Source organism: Primulina huaijiensis, chromosome 1, assembly GCF_012295235.1.
Source record: "Primulina huaijiensis isolate GDHJ02 chromosome 1, ASM1229523v2, whole genome shotgun sequence".
Lineage (NCBI taxonomy): Eukaryota > Viridiplantae > Streptophyta > Magnoliopsida > Lamiales > Gesneriaceae > Primulina > Primulina huaijiensis.
The window spans coordinates 5575952-5599091 of record NC_133306.1 but is presented as its reverse complement, the minus strand read 5'-3'; the positions used below and the strand labels follow the sequence as shown (position 1 = coordinate 5599091).

At 37.1% G+C, this 23140-nt stretch overlaps 3 protein-coding genes across 3 annotated transcripts; all 3 read left to right on the top strand.

Moving 5' to 3' along the window:
• The first annotated feature begins 557 nt into the window (after positions 1 to 557).
• On the top strand, positions 558 to 2389 carry LOC140986473 (transcription factor bHLH162-like). The gene is made up of 3 exons (XM_073454772.1): positions 558 to 1086; positions 1181 to 1486; positions 2024 to 2389. The coding sequence occupies exons 1-3, from the start codon at positions 967 to 969 to the stop codon at positions 2102 to 2104; spliced, it is 507 nt and encodes a 168-aa protein (XP_073310873.1). The 5' UTR covers positions 558 to 966; the 3' UTR covers positions 2105 to 2389.
• A 2614-nt stretch (positions 2390 to 5003) lies between these two features.
• On the top strand, positions 5004 to 5990 carry LOC140986391 (VQ motif-containing protein 4-like). The gene has a single exon (XM_073454654.1). It carries the CDS (start codon positions 5134 to 5136, stop codon positions 5776 to 5778), a length of 645 nt encoding a protein of 214 aa, XP_073310755.1. The 5' UTR covers positions 5004 to 5133; the 3' UTR covers positions 5779 to 5990.
• A 10100-nt stretch (positions 5991 to 16090) lies between these two features.
• LOC140986317 (uncharacterized) lies at positions 16091 to 17172 on the top strand. The gene is made up of 2 exons (XM_073454536.1): positions 16091 to 16311; positions 16392 to 17172. Exons 1-2 carry the CDS (start codon positions 16189 to 16191, stop codon positions 17043 to 17045), a joined length of 777 nt encoding a protein of 258 aa, XP_073310637.1. The 5' UTR covers positions 16091 to 16188; the 3' UTR covers positions 17046 to 17172.
• Positions 17173 to 23140: the final 5968 nt, after the last annotated feature.

The window sequence follows — 23140 nt, the reverse complement described above, 5'->3', positions numbered from 1 at the left end:
CGGTTTAAACTCGTCGCTAATGTTAGCGACGGTTTTTGAGCCGGCTTTGTCAAAAACTGTCGCTAATTTTAGATGTTGCATATGAATATTAGCGGCGTACATTGCACGCTGCGGATAATTGTATTAACGGCGTACATATGCACGCCGCGAATAATACTATTAACAGCGTGCACATGGACGCCGCGGATAATTTTGAACTTTCAACAGCTTGCAATTGTGCAGCGTGCAATGTGCGCTGCGGAAAGAGAATTTGCGTGCTGCGGAAAGCCATTTTTGTTGTAGTGCATATAAGCAATTTTAGATGACTTGTCGGCATTTTTCGATGATACCTCAGCATTCTCCGGTACTACGTCAGCATTTGGTGGAATAAGACCGAAAAAAAAATCAAAATTAAATAGCTAAAACCAAATTTTGAAAATTTAATCGATGAAAAAAATAGAAAAAAGTGTAAATGACATAAGTTTATTTCACGTTCAACTATAATCCAATACATCAAGGGGAAATTCTATCCCCACACCTGAAAATCGTTGATATGCATGAGCCCAGAATGTGCAGTGCAGATTGCAGCAGAGCTCTCTCCCCTACATCGGGATACCGTCAATGCCAAGAAAATATAAACTATCGTACAGTTATTTCAGAATTTCCTTTTCCTTTGTAAAATTAGATAATCGTGGTTAAATGGTCCCCGCCCGCTGATAAAACAACGGCGGACCCCTTCACAATTCCTCTCACAAAAATACTTTATTTTCTCATGTAATAATACACATTGCCTTTCCTACATCATATTCACTTTCTTGAAAGCTTCAAGGAATACCGCTTTACTTTAAAACCAATAATATCATAATAGTACACAGTAATGCTTTTGTGTTCACTTTTATATGCAGACTCCCGGTTTGAAAATATATATAAACATTATTAGGGTGGGATCAAAACCCTAGCTAATTCATAGATATATATTTATTGATCATGGATCAAAACCCTAGTTCGTCTAAACCTGACAGGAAAACTGTGGAGAAAAACCGGAGATATCAGATGAAATCCCTGTGCTCGAAGCTCAGCTCCATCGTGCCACCGCAATCCCATACAGTTCATAATTCAATTTTCTTTTCTCCATCTGATTGAATTAATGCTTTTCTTTGCATCATGCGACCTCGTTTGTTCATATCATGAAATTTCACAGGGAGCGGTTTCGCTGCTGGATCAACTGGAAGTAGCTACCAATTACATCAAGAAGTTGGAATTGAACTTGGAGAAAATTAAGCAGAAGAAAAACTGGTTAATGGGATCCAGCAACGGAGGCTTTAAACCAATAGAAATCGACGTTAACTTAATGGGTTCTGTTCTTGAGGTGATTCTGATGACTGGATTCAACTGTCAGTTTCTGTTTCGGGAAACTATCAGAATGCTACAAGAGGAAAATGCCGAGATTGCCAGCGCAAGTTTCTCGGTACAAGAAAATGCGATATTCCATACAATACATTGCCAGGTACGTGGACTAACATCTTGTTGATCTTTCTTAGATCAGAACTTCCAGGAACTCCAAAGTGGAGATATTATAGCTTAAATATTTAGTGATTTTTTCCTTTTCAATGCACACATATATATACTTTTTATCTAGAGAGGAAAAAAATTATCATTCTAGGAAAATCAAGGGTCGAGAATGATACTCCTATTATCTAAATCCAATGGCGAAGTTAGAGAGTGGGAGTGGTCCCGATCTTTAAATCTTTTATGTTTTTACATAAAAATAGAATAACCCTTTTGTTCCTTAATCTTGAGTTTTTAAGTTTCTAATTTCATATCCCAATATGAATTCTTGGTTGCTCTACTCTCTATCGTAAGAACAGGGCCGGTAAGTCATTTAGATGGACTAAACGATCGAGATCCTCTATTTAATCCACACATAGTTGCGAGCACCTATCTGTCCACCACTTACCATTTCCACATTGATTGTGTTTCTTGGATCAGTTTCGGTTAATATTAATGTACTTGTTTGGTCTCTTCTAATTTAATTTGTTCACAGATTGAAGGATCTACGCCGGAATATGGAACAACAAGGATAGCTGAGAGGCTAAGGAAGCTTGTGGCTCATGTTGATCCTTAACAATGCACCACACCATGCATCTTATAACACGATTGGCGAACCGCGAATGTAGGAATATTGAAAAATCATTTCGGATATTTCATGTAATATTAGTTTTCAGAATGCAATCAAGTCTTTGGGAATAAATTCATAGCGCGCCGCTGACCATTCGGCTTAAGCTCTTGGGTCCTCCTAACGTGTTGTATCGAATTTGATCATTTGATCACTTGCTCTTCCTTCTTGATTAGTCAAAGGATCAATCAAACTAGTCCGCAGTTGATTTTCTATCCGATTAATGTTATTTGCACTCCACTTTATGTTATCTGTATTCTATTTAATATATACAATTTATTTACAACAGCTCAAACCAAAAAAATAAGTAAAAATAAAAATACTTTTGCCCAGATGGATAAAATATGTNGATCATTGAATGAATTATCAATCAATAATCACGCATTCATTCCGGGAGCAAATTAAATACGGATTAATTTTAAGAATTTATGATATCGCACATGAGTCATTTGTAAACGACTCGTTTCGGGAGCAATTGCATGCGTATGATTTATGTGCTTGCCAAGAATTTATGGTATCACCCATTAAGATCTATCTGTCGAGAAGTCTTGGAGTTTCGTCTTGTTTGAACTACTTCTGAATCAAACTTAATTTGCTCACAAAAAAATGTGAAAATAGAAGATGTTTATATATTTATAGAAGAATTCCATTCTGAGTTATCTTCACTAAACATGATCAGACCCATATCGGTTAGTCCGATCCATCACCCTTGCTTAAACCCAGCTCCATCGCCTTGTCTGACCATCCCAACCACGAGTGTCCTATTCGTCGATTGAGTACGTAGTATCTTAATGCAAAATCCATGAGTCCAATGTAAAAGTACTACTTTTATGTTAGCATCTCATAAGTCATAACCATGTTTACCTACTCACGATGGATCGAGTTGTTCGCCTCCTATTGAAATTACGCCAACTGCAATTTTAGTTCTACCTACGATCCAATGTTGTCTGCCAATTAGACGCATCAGATATTGTTGAGGACATTTCCTGCTATTTAAGGAGGTCATTATGAACTTCAATGGACATTTTTGTATGGCCGAATTTTGAGGATTGTTGATCCAGGCCATTAACTTGGGAAGGCCCCTTTTGTAGGAATTAATTCGGCTTGAGAGTTTAATTACTCCATAATATTTTTCCAACTTTAAGCGGGTTTTCGACCCAATGACCGGAATAGTTCTACTGATCTTTTTTCGTAAGAAGAGTCAACTCTACTTATGTTTACAATAAAAAAATAATATTTTTGACATGAAAAACAATTTTTTTAATGGGTGATCCAAATAAGATATTTATCACACGAAATTGAAATTGTCTCGTGAGACCGTCTCATATTAGTTTTTGTAATAATATTGATATGTTTTTAAAGACCTAAGATGCAAATACAAGATTTAGGTCTCAATTTCAGGCCCCATGGATTTTTTTTTTTTTTTTTTTTTTTTANGTACATAACATGTCACATCGGCTTTTTCTAGTATAACATATAGGCTAATGTTTAATCAGTGATGAATCAATTAACTTAATGTATGCTTATTAACTTGATGGTCAGACCAGAGTGTATCCGAGGTTCATTCTGGACTCAATTCTATAATTGGCTTCTCCCTGTTGAATTAAAGTTCATTTTAAATAAATATTATAAAAGAATATTTATGATTTCTAAAAAAAATAATTATTTACAAAATCAGTTGATATGTTTCTTAACCTCGGATTTTGTGTTATGATCTGCTTAATGTAATCAAAATCTCAAAGCTACTTCCCACGGCGATTTTGTTTCTTTAAAACTAATTATGGTATTTTAATAAATAAATGAAAATATATTTGGATACTCCTAACCCCAAAATTTATTAAGAGATGTGCGTTATCCAATTAGGAGTATTTTTTTTTTTGAATAAGTTTCTTTTGAGATGGTCTCACAATTCTATTATTATGCGACGGTTCAATCCGATCAATATTTAAACTGAAAAGAAAAACTTCTAACATAAAATGTAATTTTTTCCATGAATCGAGTCAGGTTAGATATATATCTCAAAAAATGGACACGTGAGACGTTATCACATGAGTTTTTATGTATTTTTTTATATGTTATTAAATAGAATCACTTATTTACCAAATAATCTAGCTTTAAAAATTTCAATTTTTTCAATTTTATTTTCAAACTCTAGAATATATATATATAATGTGGTCCCATTTGTCCAGACTCCTCCGATCACTTTCGGCCTTGGAAAAATAACACGACCAACGACACATATTTGGCTACTCTATTTTAAAGATATGTTATCCCATTTACATGTTTTGTTTGTACTAGTAGAAGTGGACAAGGGTTGATTCAACCATTTTTAAACTGTAATTTGAAACCCCATTTATCTACGGAATTGTATCTTCTTTTTTTTTTTTTTTTTTTTTTTTTTTTTTTTTTTTTTTNTTTTTTTTTTTTTGCTTTTTTGCCTCATTTTTCAAAAATAGAAAGTTTATTTGCTTAAATGACCAAAGTCATAATCTTCATCTTAAATTTTAATAAATATTAGCAATCGTATATGTAAATGAGCGATGTAAAAAACTCGATTCGAGCATGGAAACTTGACTTATATTTTATTATATATACTCGATTAATGTTTTTATATTATTAGCATGAGTTAAACGTAATTAAATTGGCAATTTTCCAAGTCAATGCCAAATAATCAAATTTGTTTTGACAATTTCTTCTTCCTCTCTGGACCCCACCATCTCCTGGTCTGAAATTCCAATCACAGCCAATTCTCTGGCACCAGTTGGAATTTTCTCAAGCCCCAGTCTGCGTCAACGCACGTGGTCATCACACCTTCCGATTTTCAAACCATCTTGTCATGGTAACTTGTATATCACGCGCCATATATCGCTTCGACACTTTCTCTCTAAACCAAAGAGATTTTCGTGAACTCCCTAAAAATACTCACTTCATCTTCTTCAAAAGCAAACCCCACCTTTTTGCTCCAGGCAGACCCAACGATGGAAATTTCGATGAAAATCCAAGAAACCCAAAACCCATCTCTAATTCATTCTCATGGATCCAACAGTCCAACCAGCAATGGCTTCCACACCAGATCCGAACCCAACAATCCGTACCCGACCACCTTCGTCCAAGCCGACACCTCCTCCTTCAAACAAGTGGTTCAAATGCTGACTGGGTCAGCCGAGACGACCCGAATGGCTTCCAGACCGGACACCGTGAGAAGCTCGATCCCACCAATCAAGACAGGGACAAGGAAAGATAAGCTCTTCGAGCGCAGAAACAGCCTCAAGAACCTGAAGATCAGCCCGTTGGGCCCGGGTCTGGTCAATGGTAGACCCGGATTCTTATCAGGATACTCGGTTTCGCCTCGGAACGGAACTCCTGAAATCCTATCACCCAGTATTCTCGATTTCCCGTCGCTGGTCCTCAGCCCGATCACCCCTCTGATACCCGACCCGTTTAACAGGGGAACTGGTACCAACAGTTGTGATAGTAGCTTGAATATGGAAGCAGAGGATAAAGCAATTAAGGAAAAGGGATTTTATATGCACCCTTCGCCGGTGAATACCCCGAGGGACTCGGAGCCCCGACTTCTTCCATTGTTTCCTGTAACCTCACATCCTAACGGAGTTAATTCTTGAGTGAGTTTCATTTTCTTTTTTCAATTTTTAATTTATGATTTTGGATGGATGAGTGAGTCAACTCCTGTGGCATTTCACCAATGTTTTTGTAACATGAAATTTGGAGGAAAAAAAAAGTCATCTTTGCTTCTACGTCGTCCTTGTTTTTCTCAAATTCCTTTGGTTCTAATTTGTAGATTAAGTTTCTATAAAAATATATAATTTTGTTTTAAGATAGTATTATGAATTATTATTCTTAATAATATTATAATAATTTGATCGACATGAGGAAACAGAGTGGAAAAGAGGGATTAGCCAATGGGGTTGGCTGTCAGTGGAAGAAAGGATCAAGAATCTTGACTTGATCTTAATTTGTATTTGGATCTAAAATATATTTTTTATAATTTTAAAAAAATAAAATTTTAAATTTATTATTTACATATTTATATAATGTTTCATTTTATTTACGATGAATTTTACTATTTAGTTTTGATAAGTTAGTGACTGACATTAAATGAAGTAAACTGTTGAAATGTCTCTTAGGATACTTTGTTGGCATTGTTATTACACAACGGCTACTTGCATTTCAATGGAGTGGGAGCAATGATTACAAAAATTACAACCTAAATTTACTTGTCCTACGAATTTTTGGTTAGTGGTCATCGCACTTTTTGAAATTGCCATTATAAATTCGAGTAAGTTTTTTGTGAGATGGTCTCACGAATCTTTATCTATGAGACGGATCAACCCTACCGATATTCACAATAGAAAGTAATACTCTTAGCTTAAAAAGTAATATTTTTTCATGGATGACCTAAATAAGAGATCTGTCTCACAAAATACGACACATGAGACCGTCTCACACAAGTTTTTGCCTATAAATCCAATCTAAGACCAAAAGTAATTATCGCCAAAGAAATAACTTAAATTTTAGACATCAAGTGCAAATATTTAATAAACCTTTCTTGAATATTGGTGCTTAAATGGTCACATTTCGTTCAAAATTTAATTGGGTTCAATTGTCTTAAAAAAGTGTTTGGTCTTTATTTATTTGCATGCTTTTTTCCGAACAACCACTCAAATTTCTTTTTGACTCGAAGAAATAAAGTGGAAAGGAAACCTAATTAATGAGGAAGAGAAGTGGAGCTCGTGATGATGAAATTAAGAAAGTATTTCATTGATGATAAATAAAATTTATTGAACGAAATGGTTGAATTTTGAGTCGGGAAAGCAAAGTGTAGCAATTTGAATTAAAGTATTTTTTTGGTTTGTTTTCTAATGAAATATTTTTATTAGTGTCTAAGATGTGTTTAAAATTTTTAAATTTAGTTTATTGAATTTGAATATAGTATAATGATAGTTTATTTTTTTATTTTTTTAGGGAAATTTCATTAAGCATGTAAAGAGCTACAACCATCATCCAAATGTTCAATCAAACAATGTGGAATCTCAAAATAAGTAGAAGGACTATTATATAAATGAGCCGCTTGGGCCCAAGCATGAGCTGCTGCATTTGCTTGTCTATAAACAAACTGAACCGAGAGCAGTGTTCCTTGATTTAAAAGAGATTTGCATTGGCGCACAATAGATCCAAATTCCGTATCATCATCTGTTGTGTTTTTTATGGCATCGACAACATTTTTCGCGTCAAGCTCGAAAATCACATTTGCAAGCTCCATTTCCTTGATCCAGGTAATAGCTTGAAGTAGCGCAAGAGCTTCACATTCCTTGACATCAGGATTTCCGACGTTGTGTTGCATTCGACATGTTATAAACTCCCCATTTTCATCACGCAGCACACCACTAAGTCCAAACCTGTTGCTCGAAGTGAACAAAGCAGCATCTGTATTGCACTTTGCTTGTAAAAAAAAGTAATAAAAAGATTAGTTACATTGAAGATGTAAAATAAATATTATATGCATGCAATAACTTGGTGCCACAATGAATTTTTAAAGCAAATATGGACAGTTTTAGGTGATTTTTATTTGGTAGAACTTTTATTTTGTGGGATAAATGCATGGAAGTTAACTTCCACTTGTATTTTAAAAGGATTTTAATAGTGATAAATAATTAAAAAAAAAAGATAATAATATAAAATCACGTAAAAATTAAAAAATAAAAAAAAAGTTTTTATGCCCCTCTTGCTTGATAATAGTAATAATAGTTTATATTACACTAAATCGTCGAAATAAAATGTTAAATAAATAAATTCATCAAAAATACCGCAAAACCATTTTTTCAAAAATTAAATTGAAATAAGAAACACAAACTAAATGAAAAAAAAAATAAAATTGGTTATTATAAAATCTGGGCCTTAAAAAACGGTTCAATTTCAAAGACAAAAGCCCGTTTGTTGCAGCCCATTTTTCAGTAAAGATTACATTTAGATAAAAATGGGCCTTGACCCATAGGTATTGCTTTTCATAAAACCGTTCACCTGGATAATTGATTTTTAAAGTTGGTAGAGTTGTTGAAGTTGGTGTGATACCTTTCATGTCTACCGTCTAAGAATATTCAAGCGTTTGATTATAGCATTTGTCTTATTTTTTAATATAAGATATTCAATTGATCATTGGAATTTTTAAGAAAATATACTGGTCTCGTCATATGATTAATTAAACATATTTTATTAAAAATAGAAAGAATGTTATTCCATATATAGAATAAACTCATCGGACTAGAGTGAAGATAAATCTTAAATGCAATCAATTAATATGTAACAAAAAATTATCTCGAGTTCGGTTCAATTAGCCAAATTTTCTTAACTTCGCGATGCGTGTCGGTTAGGGCTTCGGGATGGGTATGTACAAACACACAATAGTTAGGACATAGGAGATGTTTCCGACATGGCCCATCGGATTCTTAAGTTAGTGCTTGGATTGTAGCACCTTTACCCGACACATCTACATTAAACATTTTCTAGCATGCAATAATTAACTTAATTAAAGATAACCAGGGTAATAACATAAGTCTACGAAACATTAAATCATCATAAATAATATGACAAGTAAAATGCAACACATAAGTATACGAACTCACCTGGATATATCGGTCAATATTTACGTACCTCTCCAATGCTATGGAGTAACATCAATGTCTACTCGCTGATTGTAAATATTATAACCCAACAACTGTATTATTCTCTCATCATGATGTTAAGCATTATCCCTCAAGTATAACAAAGGGCCTCGAATCATATTTTCGTCCATCGTAAACACTCTAGGATTGATAGCCTCATAGCTTGATCCTCGAGTCACCACTTACTCTGTGAGCTATGCGCAACTCGTATAAAAGCATGCACAAGTTTTCAAAATTATGAATCCCGAGTGCCCTATTTATAGATAGAGTTCGGAACGTCCAAACTCTGTGTGTCATCTTAAGTTTGACACCTCGATGTTTGGACGCTCCGATCTCTCCTTCAGAAGCTCTGAACTCCTATGTGTCTAAGCTGATTTGACATGAAACTTCGGAAGTTCTGTTCATTGGTTCGGAAATTATTATCTCCGTTCGAATGTTTCGATTTAGTCAACGGTTCTGATACCCCAGGGATAAGCCCATCAAGATCCGGCCCAAACTCCCGGTCCATATCTAGGGCCCACAGGTGAAGGGACCACGACAAGCCCATGTATTCTCCTATAAATACCAGGTTTGAGCGTATTATTAATTCATTCACGATATTATTTTTAGCAGCACCCTTAGCTGCTCCCCCCATATATTCTCAGTATCTGACTTGAGCGTCGGAGGAGCTGCGCCAAGACACCCTCCTGGCCCCCTTCTAACGGTCTTATTCGTGATTTCAGGCTCAGGACAATTTCAAAACCTGCGTCTGGACTAGTGACACTTGTTGGAATTGGACCCTAAATTTTCCGTGAGTATCAGGTTCTAACATGCTCTTCGGTGATTCCGAACTTGAAGTTGAATAAATTTTTTTATTTGCTCAAGTAATGAAATCTTAATCATGATTAACTAATATTATAATTCAAAATAGAACTTGGGTCACTATGCATATGAAACTTAAGAATGCAAGAAAATTAGTGCTGAGTGATAGCAATATGTGAATGAGTCAAGTTGTGGAGTGGATATTTATAGAGATGAGGATTATTTTCGTGCTTGAGCGAGATTATTTTCGTGTTGGGGCACATGGGCTGATGTCCAAGCTATAAGAAATTATCCCTTTTTCAGCTCTTGTGATATTTTCCTCCACAAATTGACCTTGTACATTGTTTTAACATTGAACATTTAATTTTTAAATCTGACTTGTTGCTTCATCCTAAGTTCAAATAAATTTTGATGCATATATTAATCCAAACTTTCTAAATGAATCATTATACCCCATGAATTGTTCAAACTCTCAATCTTTAAAGTTTCCTAGTTCCATAAATAATAAATTATGACGCTAATATTTCGTCATGTACAGGGACATACGATTAGTTATAAGGTCGAGTGCTCCGTAAAATCTAATGACATTTCAACACAACATAAACAACTCATTACTCATCCTTATCATGTCAACTGTCTTGGTTATAACTTTATGAACAATTCATTTATCACAATTAGCATAAACATATTATTACAAACATATTATTACGTGACATAAATAAGGTTTAACCATTTAAATCATTTGTAGGATTGGCCGAACATTACACGAATGACTGTTTATCTTGTGATATAAGAACTCTAGTTGGGAAGGTTACTTCAAATATGTGATTCGTAACCAGATTTGTGATGATCCGTATGAGATTTCAGTAAATTCTGATATATCTCGAGATTTTAGATTCTTTCCTGATGATAGGATCTTAGAACGTGTATTTTCGTGATTTTATAAATCTTGGAGGCTTATTTTCGAGTATATTTAGATCTACCTCTAATCAACTCGGGTAGGGCCGAAGGGAATTAGACACCGAACACTTATTACAACTTTATGTGCCTTATTCCGAGCATGGAGTGCTTCTCTAGCCATTACGCCGGTCTTAGCATGGTGTCCTATGAAGGAGCGGGTATTGTAGGTCCCACTTGCGGTAATTTGAGATAATAAAATTCGAAAATAAAGAATAAACTGGATACCGAGATTTACGTGGAAAACCCCTAAAAATTATTAGGGTAAAAACCACGGGCAAGATGAAAAAAATTTCCACTATAATATTTTGTGGTGTACAACTCACTCACTGTGTTTCCAAAGAGATCACACTCTCTTGATACAGAAGAACAAACACCTCACAAATATTATAGAATGCTATAAGATGAGAGAAAACTCGAAGAAGTGATGATTTCAGAATGAAAGGTGGAGCTCTATTTATAGAGCTCCATATCAGTGTGAATACGCGTTAAACAACGCGTACAATTGTCGACATGCATTAATTGCACACCAATTGCCGACATTTCTCCCACTTGGAGATTTGATTGAAATCAAACATATCTCCACACATCCTTTCAATCTTGCCATTGCTCGCTGCTTACGTCTCTACTAGGCCACTTGAGGATCTACACCACTCAAACTTTTCAATGTTCATTGGCTTGATCAGAAAATCAGCTATGTTATCATTTGTATGGATCTTCTGCATATCCACGCTTCCTTCCTCTACTACTTCCCGCACAAAATGAAATCGAACTCCGATGTGTTTAGTCCTGGAATGAAAGGCTGGATTCCTTGCAATGTGCAAGGCACTTTGACTGTCACAAAACAAAGATATTTTCTCTTGCTTGTGCCCGATCTCTTCCAATAACCTTTTAATCCATATTGTCTCCTTGCAAGCTTGAGTAGCTGTCATGTATTCTGTCTCTGTTGTAGATAACACCACAACTGTCTGCAGTTTTGAAACCCAACTTACTGCTCCCCCTGCAAGTGTAAACACATAACCAGTAGTAGATTTCCTCTTACCAGGATCACCTGCATAATCTGAATCGACATAGCTCCTGAGTGTAAAATCCGATCCTCCATAACATAATGCAGCAATCGAGGTACCCTTAATGTATCTAAGGATCCTCTTAACAGTGCTCCAATGCTCTCGTCCAGGATTCGGCATATACCGACTAACTGCTCCCACTGCTTGAGCAATGTCCGGTCTTGTACAGATTATAGCAAACATCAAACTTCCCACTGCTGATGCATATGGTACTCGAGACATCTCCATCCTCTCTGTTTCACTGCTAGGACATATATCTGAGGATAACTTGAAGTTAACAGGAAGAGGGGTCGATATTGGCTGGCTATCTTGCATGTTGAAGCGTTGCAAGACTTTCTTCAAATAATTTTTCTGGGAAAGCCAAATCTTTCTGTTACTTCTGTCTCGATGAACTTGCATCCCTAGAATCTTGTTTGCTGGTCCCATGTCCTTCATATCAAATTCTCTAGCCAACTATGCCTTCAATCCTTGGACCTGATCTTTGTTAGGGCCTGCTACCAACATGTCGTCCACATACAACAGCAAAATGATATAATAATCACCAGACCTCTTGAAATACGTACAAAATTCTGCACTCAGTGTGTTGTATTCAAGGCTCATGATATATGAATCAAATCTCTTGTACCAACACCTCGGCGCCTGTTTGATACCGTACAGAGATTTGTTCAACCTGCAAACCAAGTTCTCTTTGCTTTTTTCCGCAAAACCATCTGGCTGGAGCATATAGATTTCTTTTTCAAGATCTCCATGAAGAAACGCCATTCTCACATCTAGCTGTTCTAGATGTAGGTCAAACACCGCACACAATGCCAACACTACTCTGACTGTTGTAAGCCGAACCACAGGAGAAAATATCTCATTGAAGTCAATGCCTTCTTTCTGAGCATATCCTTTTGCCCCCAATCTAGCATGATACCGCTCCACTTGGTTATTGCCATCACGCTTGATATCATAGACCCATCTGTTCCCAATGGCTTTCCTTCCTCGTGGTAGTGCAACAAGATCCCAAGTTTTATTCATGTCTAATGCCTCGAACTCTTCTTGCATTGCTATCATCCACAAGGATACATCCGAGCTTTGAGTAGCCTCGTGGAAACTCGATGACTCACCATCCTCTGATAATAGACAATATGCAATATTGCTTTCAGTGACATAATCTGAAAGCCAACCTGGTGGTCTTCTGTCTCGAGTTGACTGCCTCACATTGGAACCTCATACTCAACTTGTTCTTGTTCTTCGTGCTCTGGTACTGCTTCACAAGAAATTCGACCTTCATTCGTCTTATTTTCCATCTGAAATATAGTAATTTCTGAATTCGGTGTGCCTTTGTCTCTCTTTACTTTATCTTCCTCGAAGATAAAATCCCTGCTAATGACAAGCTTGTGAACAGTAGAATCCCACAAGCGAAATCCCTTTATTCCATCAGCATAACCCAAGAAGATATACACATGACTTCCAAATGTATGCAAATGAGAATAATCTGTCGGCTTCCCAGTCCACATCTCCATCGGAGTCTTCAGATCAATCGCCACTGAAGAAGAACGATTGATAATATAACAAGCGGTTTTGACTGCCTCCGCCCAAAATGACTTGTCTAGACCCGCAATCCTCAACATAGCTCTTGTTCTGCCCAACAAGGTCCTGTTCATCCGTTCCGCCACTCCATTCTGTTGAGGTGTGTAAGCCGTCGTGAACTGTCTTTTGATGCCCTCATGTTGACAATATGCATCAAATTCATCACTGGTATATTCTCCTCCATTGTCATTCCTCAGACACTTGATTTTCATTTCAGAATAAAGTTCAACCCGACCTTTCTATGCCATAACACTGTTAATTCTTCTCCTGACCATTTGATGCAACAGCTAGTTCTGCCTCTTTGTGTGTTTCTCCCAAAAGTACACACAGATTTGCAGCAACCTTTTCCGCCTTCATAACCACAAGCGCGTCTTTCACAATTTTCATGATCTCATTCTCGATACAAGCTTTGCACCCGATGTCAACCAATTGCCCCAAGGACAAAAGATTTTTTGTCAGTCCTTTCACATATCGTCCCTCCTGTATGGTGCGAATGATGCCATCAAACATTTTAATTTTGATAGTACCGACCCCAGCGATTTTCAAGGCATGATCATTTCCCATGAATACAGATCCTCCTGAGACTGGTTTATAATGATCAAACCATTCTCTCCGAGACAACATGTGCCACGTCGCTCCTGAATCCATAATCCATGTGTCACAAAATTTGTGCCTGCTTTCTGCAACAGTTGCTGCTTCGCTGAATAATATCTCACCACTGCCTGAAGTACTGGCCACATTTCCTTAAGAACTTTTATCGATACTCGTACACTCTTTCTTGAAGTGCCCTTTACCGCCACATTTGAAGCAGTAAATATTTTTCTTCTTACTTCTTGACTTTGATCTACCTCGTCTTTGGCTCCCACTGGAGTCACGGTCCATGAATCTTCCTCTTATCATCGGTAAAGCCTCTGCCTGCTTCGATGTTACCAACCTATCTTCCTTATTCTTGCGCCTGCTTTCTTCTCCAAGAACCGCAGTTAAGACATCGTCGAATCTTAGAAAGCCCATCAGAATATTGTTGGTAATGTTGATGATAAGTTGATCATATGAATCTGGTAGACTTTGAAGTAGAAGCTCCGCACGTTCATTTTCCCCTATTTTATGCCCCATGGAAGTGAGTTGGACAAATAGAGTATTCAGTGTGTTGATATGGTCGGTCATCGATGAAGATTCAGCCATCCGAAGAGTATAAAGCCTTCTCTTTAGGAAAATCATATTGTGTAGGGACTTGAACTTGTACATCTTTGTCAGAGAATCCCAGATAACTTTGGCTGTTTTTATCTCAGAGATACTTGACAAAACTTCGTCTGCTATAGCCAAGTGTAGATTGGCAACAACGTTGTCATTCATCTCATTCCACTTTCCATCATCCGAAATCTCCACCGGTCTTTCTCCAATATCCGCCAAGCAATTCTCCTTTCTTAAAACTGCTTGTATCTTTATTTTCCACAGCATAAAATTGCTTCCATTGAACTTTGCTATCTCGTACCTGCCCGCCATTATGTCTACAACTATTTTAGTAGCCTGGACAAAATTATCCCGCCTTAAATAAAAAATCTCAAAAAATCTTTTCTGATGTGGAAGATCAGTCTAGGCTGCAACTATAGAGCATACTCAGAATTTTAAGAAATTTTAAACCAAGGCTCTGATACCACTTATAGGTCCCACTTGCGGTAATTTGAGATAATAAAACCCGAAAATAAAGAATAAACTGTACACCGAGATTTACGTAGAAAACCCCTAAAAATTATTGGGTAAAAACCACGGGCAAGATGAAAAAAATTTCCACTATAATATTCTGTGGTGTACAACTCACTCACTGTGTTTCCAAAGAGATCACACACTCTCTTAATACAGGAGAACAAACACCTCACAAATATTATAGAATGCTATAAGATGAGAGAAAACTCGAAGAATGGATGATTTCAGAATGAAAGGGGGAGCTCTATTTATAGAGCTTCCTATCAGTGTAAAAACGCGTATTCTTATTTTCAATCAAACGCAACGCGTACAATTGTCGACATGCATTAATTGCACACCAATTGCCGACAGGTATGACGGGCTCGGTCCTTGAAGCTATAATACTTGCCGGAAAAATGGGTCGGACCCTAACTTATCCATGGGCTTGGCTCTAAGTGACTTGAGTCGCCCGACCTAGATCGGATCGGATCCCGGGATATCAAATTAATTGGATATTCCTCTAACCAACAAAAATTATATAGGGAATGATAAATTATATAGGGCATGAATCATACCCTATATAATTTTTGTTGGTTAGAGGAATATATATAGGATTGGATAAAANTTACTAAATAACATATTTATTAGAAAAAAAATAAAATTAAAAATAATATATTATTTAAATAATTTTAAAAACAATTATCAGTCTTCAATTAGACCTTTAAAATTTAAAAAATAACAGGATATTTTAAGTAAAAGAAAATTTAAAAATTGGAAGAATAGAAAGGAGTAAACCTAATCAATATGACAGAAATGTCTATTTTCCCATGAACTTAGGAATAGTTATTCTCATTATAATGAATAATATTCTCCTTCCAAAATTATATCAAAGAGATTTCATTCTAACTTCATTTAATCCTCCCACGAGAATAGATATCATCTCTTAACAAATATGATATTAGCATATTACTCAATCATGTATTTAAAAATTAATATTTAATAACGAAATCCAATAAAAAAAATAAAAAATATTAAATATATTTTCGAGAGAGCATCCCATTTTCATAATCGGAAGCTTACTTTCCCAAGCATCAAATTACAGGTGGCGTGCTGCTACAACAGGTGTACGATTTCCGCACCGCCACCTTTCTCTCCTTCCTTTTAATTTAATTAATGTCACCAAAATAAAATGGTGAACAATGTTCTCTGATTTACTGAACCCGATTTCATTTCATCTTTGATTAATCGATATATCAAAACACGAAACGCTATGGCAGCCATGTTTACAGCCAAGAATACGCTCCTGAACCTTTCAAAGTCTCTGTCACACAACAATCCTTCGTTCCCTCTTCGTCCTAAAGCCTCTACAGTTTGCTTCACTTCTAATTCACGGGTAAACTTAATGCAATAAATTACTTGATTTCAAATGATATTTTTTTCCTGATTAAACTTATTAATAATTGGTTATTTCAGGCACGACATGCTACCAACGATGGCGGCAGGAGAGAGTACAGTCCGTACAATGCTGACGAGGCTGTGCAAGAACGAGGAAATGGGGCTGATTCTCACAAAGCCGCTAGGGATGCCACGAACGAAACAGTGGACAAAACAAAAGAAAAAACAGGCGAAATGAAGGAAAACGTGAAGGAGAACGCTGAGATTATGATGAACAAGACTATGGAATCTAAAGACAGAGCGGCGGGAACTGCGGACGACATGAAAGAGAAAGCGAAAGAGAAAACCGAGGACATGAAAGAAAAGGGCAAGGAAGAGCTAGGCTCCATTGGTGACAAGGCCCATGAGATGCGTGAAAAGACTATGGACGCCGCCGGCAGTGCAGCCGAGAAAACCAAAGATTACGCGTACGAAGCGAAGGAGACGACAAAGGATACTGCCGGGACCGCGGGCGAGAAGTCTAAAGGTGCGGCGGAGTCGATTGTGGATACAGCGCAGAGTTTAGGAGAGAAGGCGAAGCAAACTGCGCAGGGAGCTTGGGGAGTGGCCAAAGATCAAACTCAGAAGATCAAGGAGACAATTGCGGGGAAATCGAGTGGAGTTGACGTGGATGACTACGTCGAAGAACATGTGAAGAAGCCGGCGAGCGAGACTAAGGAGAAGGTTAGATGAAGATGTGGTCGATTCGACGAGGCGCCATTAAGCTTTGGATGATACGTTGGTCTCTAGATGGCGTTGGAATAAATTCTTTTATTTCGCTAATACTAATTCTTGGGTTTAAGAATAAAAATTATTTTGCCGTTTGCATTTTTTATTTTCTGCTGGATTCACACACACACAAAAAAATGTAGATTCAAAAAGAAAAATCAGCTTATATATTTTTAAAAACAGACACAAAATATTAAAAATATAATATTTTAATTTTAAACATGATTAAAAAATTATCGAACTTTGAATATAAAATTATTACATTGATATTGAGATATCATACAATAATATGATATATCAATTAATTTTTTTTAAAAAAATTATGATCAATGAATGCCTGCTATGCATTTTTTTCCGACAGCGAGGATATTAGGGTAATTTAAAACTTAGAAAAGCAGATCCGATGCATAAACATTTAGAATTTCGATGACAGGTAGCATTCCAGATTATTCAGAAAGTGGTGGAAATCAAAAAGTCAACAAACCCACGTGGAAACCCGATATTTCTTCAATAAATTAATCGGATAATCCTCTAAATTTGAAAAAGCGGCCAGGTAATGGGAATTACGGTTATATTAATATTTTTTGTCTTTAATTAATAGCTGATTTGTCAGTAACACGATAAAAATAGTTAGTCGAACTTGAAATTTAATTTGAATTATTTTTTTATTAACATTTTAGGCAAATTTTACACTTCACACACTTGTTATGATGGGGTATTATTTGAAGCTGTTTTCCAGCTTATTGGCCAACAAAACATTGTATTATACATGCCATTTTAATCCAATTGTTCACATGACGTCAGACTAATCACAATTTTTATGTCACGTCGATTTAAATCCCAATGTTTAAACTTTCAAATTTGAAAAATCAACTTCAAAATTTTCGGAATTACTGATTTAAATTAGATACGGCTCTAGCTAGATAAATTTATTAAAAACATATATGCCCACATGTCTATTCTTAGACTTCGATATGAATAAATCGATCTTAGTGGTATAAATCTCTTCCAATAATAAAATTAAAAAAAACGTGAATTTAATCCTATGTTACAACAAAATCTCCACTTCATGCTCTAATAAAGAAAAAAATAAAATAAACCCATGAACAAGAGATGATGTTGTCCATCCACAATTTTGTTTTGAGTAAGTAGTTTATGAATGGTCTCGTATAACTATATTCAGGTTGACTCGATCTATATTTATAATAAAAATTAATATTTTTGATATAAAAAATAATATTTTTTCATGAATCAAATCGAGTTGAAAGACGATCTCAATGAGTTTTTTTGTTATTTGTTTTAAGACAGAGATCCTCGGACATGACCCGTCAACCGAAACAAAAGGTAGAAATAAAATCGTCTGATATTTTGAAATAAAATGAAATTAACATTTAACATCATATTCAAGGAAAAATACGAAAATGATTTATTGTCAAAACTGAAAGGCAACATATCTGATTGGCACAGCCTCCATCCCGCTACCTCCAAGCTGGATGCGACGCCTACCGGCCGGCAGCTGTACCTGGAAACTCAGCCTCCCAATTTGTGCATGTTCTAGTGCTCCATATATTATTTTGTCCTACTTTCCCCTGAACTGTGTGATATGATCATCTATTTCCCTGTCTTATGCAGTAAGGATTTTATTCTGATTTATTCTACTTAATTTCGTCGATCCACACATTTTTTTTTCCCTGTTAATGCCACACACAAGTTTGCGGTTTGGTACACAGGAAAGGTTCCGTTGATCACTAAATTTGACTCTCCATGTCCAAATATTCGAGGATATCTGCACGCACACTTAATTGATTAATTGTGTGATCTTTCTTTTACTTCAACCTTAGCGGTTCTCGGCCCCTTGAAAATCCGGTATCTGCTGGGGCGTCTGTCTCCGATCTTGAACACGATTCAAATACTCTTGGCTTCCCCCTTCTTGCATGTTTGTTCATCTGTGTATATATACAGACGGGCCGGCGTATATATAATAGTCAGTACGACTGTACGAGGATCGGGTTCAAATGAATTTGAGTGTAGAAGCTTTAAATGCGCGAGTTTAACATGGCCTTGAAGATTATATTCATCTCTAGCTAATAATATTCTTGAAATCCAATCCCAAATTTTTTGTTGAGATTATGAATATCAGAAACCAAAGCTCTGCTTTTCTCCCTTATCCATGTCGGCAAGAGTTTTCAAATAAGATGGGGCCAAATAAATTGCATACTTTGAGAAAGAAAAACAAACGTGCTGCAGAAAATTTCGTGGATATGTGTTTTTAACGCGTATTCACACTGACAGGAGGCTATATAAATAAAGATCCCCCTTCATTCTGAAATCATCCCTCTCATCTTATAATATTCTATAATATTTGTGAGGTGTTTGTTCTCCTGTATTAAGAGAGTGTGTTCTCTTTGGAAACACAGTGAGTGAGTTGTACACCGCAAAATATTATAGTGGAAATTCTTTTCATCTTGCCCGTGGTTTTTACCCTAATAATTTTTAGGGGTTTTCCACGTAAATCTCGGTGTCCAATTTATTCTTTATTTTCGGGTTTTATTATCTCAAATTCCACACGTGGGACCAACAAGTGGTATCAGAGCCTTGGTTCAAAATTTCTTAAAATTCTGAGTATGCTCTGTGGTTGCAGCCTAGACTGATCTTCCACATCAGAAAAGATTTTTTGAGATTTTTTATTTAAGGCGGGATTATTTTGTTCAGTCTACTAAAATTGTTCTAGACATAATGGCGGGCAGGTACGAGATAGCAAAGTTCAACGGAAGCAATTTTATGCTGTGGAAAATAAAGATACAAGCAGTTTTAAGAAAGGAGAATTGCTTGGCGGCTATTGGAGATAGACCGGTGGAGATTACGGATGATGGAAAGTGGAATGAGATGAATGATAATGCTGTTGCCAATCTGCACTTGGCTATAGCAGACGAAGTACTGTCAAGTATCTCTGAGATAAAAACAGCCAAAGTTATCTGGGATACTCTGACAAAGATGTACGAGGTCAAGTCCCTACACAATATGATTTTCCTAAAGAGAAGACTTTATACTCTTCGGATGGCGGAATCTTCATCGATGACCGACCATATCAACACACTGAATACTCTATTTGCCCAACTCACTTCCATGGGGCATAAAATAGGGGAAAATGAACGTGCGGAGCTTCTACTTCAAAGTCTACCAGATTCATATGATCAACTTATCATCAACATAACCAACAATATTCTTATGGGCTTTCTAAGATTCGATGATGTCTTAACTGCGGTTCTCGGAGAAGAAAGCCGGCGCAAGAATAAGGAAGATAGGTTGGTAACATCGAAGCAGGCGGAGGCTTTACCGATGATAAGAGGAAGATTTATGGACCGTGACTCCAGTGGGAGCCAAAGACGAGGTAGATCAAAGTCGAGAAGTAAGAAGAAAAATATTTACTGCTTTAAATGTGGCGGTAAAGGGCACTTCAAGAAAGAGTGTACGAGTATTGAAAAAAGTTCTCAAGGAAATGTGGCCAGTACTTCAGGCAGTGGTGAAATATTATTCAGCGAAGCAGCAACTGTTGCAGAAGGCAGGCACAAATTTTGTGACACATGGATTATGGATTCAGGAGCGACGTGGCACATGACGTCTCGGAGAGAATGGTTTGATCATTATGAACCAGTCTCAGGAGGATCTGTATTCATGGGAAATGATCATGCCTTGGAAATCGCTGGGGTCGGTACTATCAAAATTAAAATGTTTGATGGCACCATTCGCACCATACAGGAGGTACGACATGTGAAAGGACTGACGAAAAATCTTTTGTCCTTGGGGCAATTGGATGACATCGGGTGCAAAACTCGGATCGAGAACGGGATCATGAAAATTGTGAAAGGCGCGCTTGTGGTTATGAAGGCGGAAAAGGTTGCTGCAAATCTGTATGTACTTTTGGGAGAAACACACAAAGAGGCAGAACTAGCTGTTGCATCAAATGGTTCAGGAGAAGAATTAACAGTGTTATGGCATAGAAAGCTCGGGCATATGTCAGAACGGGGGTTGAAAATTCTCTCAGAACGGAAGCTGCTGCCGGGACTTACAAAAGTGTCACTACCCTTTTGTGAGCATTGTGTTACCAGTAAACAACACAGATTAAAGTTTGGCACTTCTACTGCCAGGAGCAAAAGCATATTGGAGCTGATTCATTCGGATGTTTGGCAAGCACCGGTTGTATCCCTAGGAGGAGCGAGATATTTTGTCTCGTTCATTGATGATTTCTCTAGGAGATGTTGGGTGTATCCAATCAAGAAGAAATCAGATGCTTTCCAGATCTTCAAAGATTTCAAAGCGCGGGTTGAACTTGATTCAGAAAAGAAAATCAAGTGTCTGAGGACTGACAATGGAGGAGAATATACCAGTGACGAATTTGATGCATATTGTCAACATGAGGGCATCAAAAGACAGTTTACGACGGCTTACACACCTCAACAGAATGGAGTGGCGGAGCGGATGAACAGAACCTTGTTGGACAGAACAAGAGCTATGTTGAGGACTGCAGGTCTAGAAAAGTCATTTTGGGCAGAAGCAGTCAAAACCGCTTGTTATATTATCAATCGTTCTCCTTCAGTGGCGATTGATCTGAAGACTCCGATGGAGATGTGGACCGGGAAGCCGACAGATTATTCTCATTTGCATACATTTGGAAGTCCTGTGTACGTTCTGTACAATGAGCAAGAAAGATCGAAGTTGGATTCAAAATCCAGAAAATGTATCTTCTTAGGATATGCTGATGGAGTAAAGGGGTTTCGCTTGTGGGATCCTACTGTTCACAAGCTTGTCATCAGCAGGGATGTTATCTTCGAGGAAGATAAAGTAAAGGGAGACAAAGGCACACCGAATTCAGAAACTACTATTTTTCAGGTGGAAAATAAGACAGACGAAGGTCAAGTTTCTTGTGAAGCAGTACCAGAGCACGAAGAACAAGAACATGTTGAGTCTGAAGTTTCCAATGTGAGGCAGTCAACTCGAGACAGAAGACCACCAGGTTGGCTTTCAGATTATGTCACTGAAAGCAATATTGCATATTGTCTATTATCAGAGGATGGTGAGCCATCGAGTTTCCACGAGGCTACTCAAAGCTCGGATGTATCTTTGTGGATGATAGCAATGCAAGAAGAGTTGGAGGCATTAGACAGAAATAAAACTTGGGATCTTGTTACACTACCACGAGGAAGGAAAGCCATTGGAAACAGATGGGTCTATAAGATCAAGCGTGATGGCAATAACCAAGTGGAGCGGTATCGTGCTAGATTGGTGGTAAAAGGGTATGCTCAGAAAGAAGGCATTGACTTCAATGAGATATTTTCTCCTGTGGTTCGGCTTACAACAGTCAGAGTGGTGCTGGCATTGTGTGCGGTGTTTGACCTACATCTAGAACAGCTAGATGTGAAAACGGCGTTTCTTCATGGAGATCTTGAAGAAGAAATCTATATGCTCCAGCCAGAAGGTTTTGCGGAAAAAGGCAAAGAGAACTTGGTTTGCAGGTTGAACAAATCTCTGTACGGTCTCAAACAGGCGCCGAGATGTTGGTACAAGAGATTTGATTCCTATATCATGAGCCTCGGATACAACAGACTGAGTGCAGACCCTTGTACGTATTTCAAGAGGTCTGGTGATGATTATATCATTTTGCTGTTGTATGTGGACGACATGTTGGTAGCAGGCCCCAACAAAGATCATGTCCAAGGATTGAAGGCACAGTTGGCTAGGGAATTTGATATGAAGGACTTGGGACCAGCAAACAAGATTCTAGGGATGCAAGTTCACCGAGACAGAAGTAACAGAAAGATTTGGCTTTCTCAGAAAAATTATTTGAAGAAAGTCTTGCAACGCTTCAACATGCAAGATAGTAAGCCAATTTCGACCCCTCTTCCTGTTAACTTCAAGTTATCCTCCGAGATGTGTCCTAGCAGTGAAGCAGAGAGGATAGAGATGTCTCGAGTACCATTTGCATCAGCAGTGGGAAGTTTGATGTTCGCTATGATCTGTACAAGACCAGACATTGCTCAAGCAGTGGGAGCAGTTAGTCG

What these genes read in the sequence shown, in the direction of transcription:
- LOC140986473 (XM_073454772.1), top strand. Translation starts at nt 967, where the DNA reads ATGGATCAAAACCCTAGTTCGTCTAAACCTGACAGGAAAACTGTGGAG. An exon ending in TGCCACCGCAATCCCATACA is followed by an intron (nt 1,087 to 1,180) that starts GTTCATAATTCA and finishes GAAATTTCACAG; the next exon opens with GGAGCGGTTTCGCTGCTGGA. An exon ending in TCCATACAATACATTGCCAG is followed by an intron (nt 1,487 to 2,023) that starts GTACGTGGACTA and finishes ATTTGTTCACAG; the next exon opens with ATTGAAGGATCTACGCCGGA.
- LOC140986391 (XM_073454654.1), top strand. Translation starts at nt 5,134, where the DNA reads ATGGAAATTTCGATGAAAATCCAAGAAACCCAAAACCCATCTCTAATT.
- LOC140986317 (XM_073454536.1), top strand. Translation starts at nt 16,189, where the DNA reads ATGGCAGCCATGTTTACAGCCAAGAATACGCTCCTGAACCTTTCAAAG. An exon ending in GCTTCACTTCTAATTCACGG is followed by an intron (nt 16,312 to 16,391) that starts GTAAACTTAATG and finishes TGGTTATTTCAG; the next exon opens with GCACGACATGCTACCAACGA.